This window comes from Xiphophorus couchianus, chromosome 9 (genome assembly GCF_001444195.1).
Source record: "Xiphophorus couchianus chromosome 9, X_couchianus-1.0, whole genome shotgun sequence".
Classification (NCBI taxonomy): Eukaryota; Metazoa; Chordata; class Actinopteri; order Cyprinodontiformes; family Poeciliidae; genus Xiphophorus; species Xiphophorus couchianus.
Genome location: NC_040236.1, coordinates 23,526,686 through 23,531,932, shown reverse-complemented (window position 1 = coordinate 23,531,932; position 5,247 = coordinate 23,526,686). Strand labels below are relative to the sequence as shown.

The window sequence follows — 5,247 nt, the reverse complement described above, 5'->3', positions numbered from 1 at the left end:
CTATGTGTAATATTTCATTTGTAACTTGACATTAAACCTCAGGTATCAAACAAACAACATCAACAAAACTCTGATGCAAAAGAGTTTTTACTTCAGATCGCCTACTGTCATTTGGGGTAAGTTGTTCTGCCTTTTTTTTTCTCAGAAGAGCATTATGATTATGTTGAGAAACTTCCACATGTCAGCGCTGCTTCATTTGTCTCCTTATGGAGATTCCAGGGCCGTTCCGGCAGAACATGTGCCTTTGACAGCAGCTGTAGGTCTCAGACTTGTTGTTTGCAATCTGACTTCAGCACAGCGTCACTCAGTCCTAAAAATAACGGACGGACAGCCAGTCCTCCCCAGTGACTTAGCAAACATTTGCCATGTTGCCCACTCCATGTTGATCTTAGCCTTCGTTGTAACACTTGTGTTTTGATTCAAGGATGAAACCTCATTTTCAAGCGGTCCATCTTGGGTGAGTTTTTCTTCTTTTTTTTGTCACCTTTTGACTAATTTAAGCTTTACTCTGATTTTTGCTATGACAAACAACAGTAAACCTTAACTATATTGCTTCAGTTTTAAAGAGAGACCTAATCAAAAACATGCTTTTTTAAAGGTAATGGCTGGAATTGTTTATAAAGAAAGCTTGATTAACCAAAATAGTGACAAGCACTTTATTAGTTGTATGATGCAGTTATTTAAAAATTTTAAGCTATCCTGAAAAAGTGGCTAAAAGAAAAATGTTTCTGCACTTCATTCGTTTTCAAAAATGAAAAAAGTTTTAGTGGCATTTTTAGAATCAGTTCTACTTGTGTTTCCTTTATACTTATAGGAAAGTGCTGATCTGTTGACAGAAGAGTTTAAGTTTACATTTTGGGATAAGGCCGATCATGGTGCGCAACGTGGATGATCTGGACTTCTGCCTGTCCTCCCATCCTCAGAGCATCCTGGAAGGCTTGCGTTTGCTCTGTTCACACCCCAAACTTGTGGATGTGACCCTGAGTGCAGGGGGAAGAGATTTCCCTTGTCACCGAGGGGTTCTGGCCCTCTGCAGCATGTATTTCCGCTCCATGTTCTCAGGGGACTTTGTGGAGAGCATTGCTGCTCGTGTGGAGCTCCAGGATGTCAATCCTGACATCCTCAGCTGCTTGCTTGACTTTGCCTACACCGGCAAGCTGACAATAAACCAGAGCAATGTGGAGGGCTTGATTTGTACCTCCAGTCAACTACAGTTTCAGACAGTGCGAGCTGTGTGCAGCCGATACCTGCAGAATCAGATCGACGAAACCAACTGCCTGGGAATCCTGGAGTTTGGAGAGATCCATGGCTGTCCTGAAGTTGTGGCCAAAGCATGGGCCTTCCTCCTAGAGACCTTTGAGGCTGTGCAACAGGGCGAGGAGTTTCTGTTTTTGGGGAAAGATCGGCTGACAGCTTGTTTGTCCAATGAAGGACTGAAAATCCGTTCGGAGTGCACACGCGTGGAAGCCATCTTGAAATGGGTCGGGCATCAGAAAGAGTCCCGACTGTGCCACCTTCCTGAACTCTTCAGCTTGTCACATCTGTCTCTGCTCAGCCTAAACTACCTGACCGACACCCTGCTGAAACACAGTATGGTCCAGGCCTCCCCTAGCTGCAGGGAGGCAATTCAAGAAGTTTGTAGAGAGGTTTGTGTGTGCATCTAACCTCTCTTTCATATTTCCCCAAAATGGCATTTGATTACTAATGACCCTTGTTACGTTTATCTTTCTAGAAGCAAGATTTCTCACAAGAATATTCCGAAAGACTAAACTCTCAAAGTTCACAACCAAACTTGCAAGAAGTACTGTTTGTGATGGGAGGACGTTCACTGGATGACGAGGATGATAACGATTCAGACGAGGATGACAACGCAGACCCAAGACTTCAAAGATTGCCATCCAAGAACTGTGCCTTCTACAACACAAAGACAAGTAGGGATATACAACTATCTACATTTCACACTGGCTTGCTTTCAGAATGTAACACTTTAAATTTTGCTGGGAACAGTCTGTCAGATTCCTTAAAACTGTTTGGCAGATATCGGAGGTCATTAACTGTGCTGTTGACAGGAAAACGACTTTTGGAGAGCTATGTTCTGGATGTGACAAAATTGGATCATCCTCTCAGTTCCGTAAATGAGTGTTTTATTGCGGCTGTTGATGGAAGGCATGTTAGATTTTTCTCAAGGGATTTTAAGGAAAAGATTGCTGCATCCCATTTTAAGACTTCTGGTTTCATGACAAGGCAAAATGACATCGGCCACAAATGGATTGTTTAGCCAAATAAATTATGTTTCATTGCAGACTGCAAAGTAATGACCATTTAATGGTTCTCGAGAACATTTTGCATTTTTGCCTAATTTCCTTCATACTTTTTAGACATTATTTCATTACTGTGTTATTTTATTTATGGAGACTTTTATCCAGTTCCCCATAATGTCTGAGTGTGCCTCTACACAAATATTCTTCTCTATTTCCCTGCAGAAAAGTGGCATGAGCTGCCTAACTTCCCTAATCCCAACAAGTGGGGTTACGCCATGGTGGCCCTAAACAATGATGTTTATGTAACAGGTCAGTTCAGCACCAGATGTTACAACAAAAGACAAACATTCAGATGAAAATGATGACATCTACAACTTTTTGAGTAAATTGCTTAGGTCCTCCGTCAAGAAATGGGTTATTATATCAGACTTTTGACAAAGTGCATTTGTCTGTGTGATAAGGGGGCTCGCGAGGTTCAAACACCAACTCATGGTCGACCACAGAGACCTGGAAGTACATCATGAGAGAGGGAAGATGGGTTACTGTTGCACCAATGATACGGCCCCGGACTAACCACACGTCGGCAACACTTAATGGCGAGCTTTACGTAATCGGAGGTGAGAAAATATAACTTTATGTGTTGCTATCTTACAGCTGTTAGCAGTGTTGGACAAACACTATTTAAGCTCCTTTGCTCCTTAGTTCAATTCCCCCTGGCCCTGTGGAGGGATAGGATATCAAGAATCTGTTTGCATTTCTTTCTTGTAGTGGAACACGATACCTTGCAAATGTTTTCAAACCCCTTGAATATTTCCACTTTTTGTCAAGATAAAAACCCACACTTCATGGTAGTTTATTAGTTTTTATGTGATACACAAAGTAGTGGATGATTGTTAAATGCAGGGACTCTAGCACTCCAAATCATAAGGCCAGATCTACAGTGGTTGGAAACGGTTGAAGTAGCTTATTGATGTGTGGAACAATTCAGTCCATGTCAAGACCTACATCTAATTAAGAATCTGTAACAAGACTTGACTGTAACAAGACTAGCTTGAGCTTCTTCTGCAGAAAAGACTGGACAAAAATCCATCTCTGGATGTGCAAGGCTGTTATAGACACACCCCAAAAGACTTGCAACTGTAAATGCAGAGATAGGTGCTTCTACAATAAGACTCAAGGGGGCTGAAAGCAATTGCACACCACACTTTTTAGATTGTTAACAGTAAAGAAGTTTGAAAACTACACATTTTTTTCTTTCCAATTCACAGTTATATGCTACTAGGTTATATTATTGTGTTGGTCTGTCACGTGTAATCCCAGGAAAATACGTCAAAGAGTTTGGTTGTCACATGATGAAATGTGGATAAAATTCAAGTGGTCTGAATGCTTTTGCATGGCACTGTATTGTCAAAAGTTATTGCAGTTGTTTTTATTATCCACGCTGTAATATTTAAATATAATTCCCACAATTTTCGTTTTCCTGTTTTAGGCACGACGTCGGCTCAAGTTGAGGTTGAGCATTACGACCCTTACAGTAACACCTGGGCATTGACGTGTCCTGCTTTAAAATATGTGACCAACTTCACGGCCACAGCTTGTTTTGGAAAGCTTTATGTGATTGGATCATGCGCAGTGAAGTACAATGCGCTGACCATGCAGTGTTACAACCCTGTCATAGGTAAGGTGGATTTCAGCATCATATTACTGCTGTTAGACACAACTCGATTTCATCTGCAAATTTTTAAATCGAGCGATCGAAAACAGGAAAAAATATATATATATATATTTTCAGCATAAAAAGTCTGATAATTTGTGTATTCTTTATAGATGCCTGGATCAGTATAGGGTCACCCTTCATCCCCAAGTATTTGTCGTCTCCTCGTTCCGTCTGTGTGGATGGGATAATATACCTGTTGGCTGATAACACAAAGAAAGTTTACTCATATGACCCAGAGGCAAACATGTGGCAGAAGGTGAGCTATAGAAATATAAAAACAACATTCAAAGCAAAACCCCTTTTGCAATCCTTTAGTGTCAGTCAAAGCTGTGACATTTTAATGTCTCCAGGTCCAGCTTCTTCACATGCTCCATGAGAATGGTGGCCTCGTATCCCTGGATGGAAGGCTGTATGTCACGGGCGGCCACTGGAAAGGAATGGAGGGCGACTACGGGGTGGAAGTGGAGGTTTACAACCGAGCATCCAACACCTGGGATGTGGAATGTTTCCTCCCAAGACTTTGGTTCTACAGTGGAGTATCTACTATATTCCTAGACCCATCCCAGTGGCCTGAACTTCCGCCCATAGATTTGACATAGATACCATCAAGGCCTTAATTGTTTCAGTTTTGCGGGGTCAGTTAGTTCAGAGAGACATACCCGGCATATGTCTATTGGTAGAGTGCAAGTATCAAGTCAGTCAGAGGATGTCCTTTGTGCCAAGAATAGTGTGCCACATAATCCTCTGGAAATCTCAATGCATTAATGCATGCTTTAGAGCTCGACAGGTGTTTAGCCTTTGCTTCATGTATTTGACAGCTGAACTCTTTTGTTTTATGGTACTAGTGAAAAGTTTTTCGTTATGCTTTTTGTTTTTGCATAAATTGTTTCAAAGCATCTGCTTTGAGCATTATTATGAAGTATCATTACTCGTATTTGTTGCTACAAATGAACTATTATGGCTCTCCAAATAAAAGGGATTAATAAAAAAAATGTTTTCCGTTAGTAAAAGTCACTTTTAAAGGTTACAAAACACGGTGCTGTAATTGTCTCGTTTAATTATTAACCCATTGGTATTCAGTGGTTTGGCTAGCGGGTTCAGTCCTCCAATAAAATCAACAAAGCTTGCATTCTGGTACCATGACAACGTTGCTTGTGCGCGTGGTTACCATAGCCAATTGTTTGGCATTAGAGAGCTTTGCTGTGGCTTCAGTCGATTCTAAAGTTTCTTAACCTTATACCTACAATTATTTTAACTTTTATTTTCACG

At 41.1% G+C, this 5,247-nt stretch overlaps 1 protein-coding gene and 1 long non-coding RNA gene across 2 annotated transcripts in view; one reads left to right on the top strand and one right to left on the bottom strand.

Moving 5' to 3' along the window:
- The window catches only part of LOC114150657 (uncharacterized), a 31,116-nt gene that overhangs the window by 24,681 nt on the left and 1,188 nt on the right, over positions 1-5,247 (bottom strand). The window lies entirely within an intron of this gene.
- On the top strand, positions 334-4,970 carry klhl30 (kelch-like family member 30). Its single transcript, XM_028027230.1, has 8 exons — positions 334-457; positions 815-1,646; positions 1,733-1,931; positions 2,484-2,570; positions 2,723-2,878; positions 3,751-3,939; positions 4,089-4,234; positions 4,329-4,970. The coding sequence occupies exons 2-8, from the start codon at positions 873-875 to the stop codon at positions 4,575-4,577; spliced, it is 1,800 nt and encodes a 599-aa protein (XP_027883031.1). The 5' UTR covers positions 334-457; positions 815-872; the 3' UTR covers positions 4,578-4,970.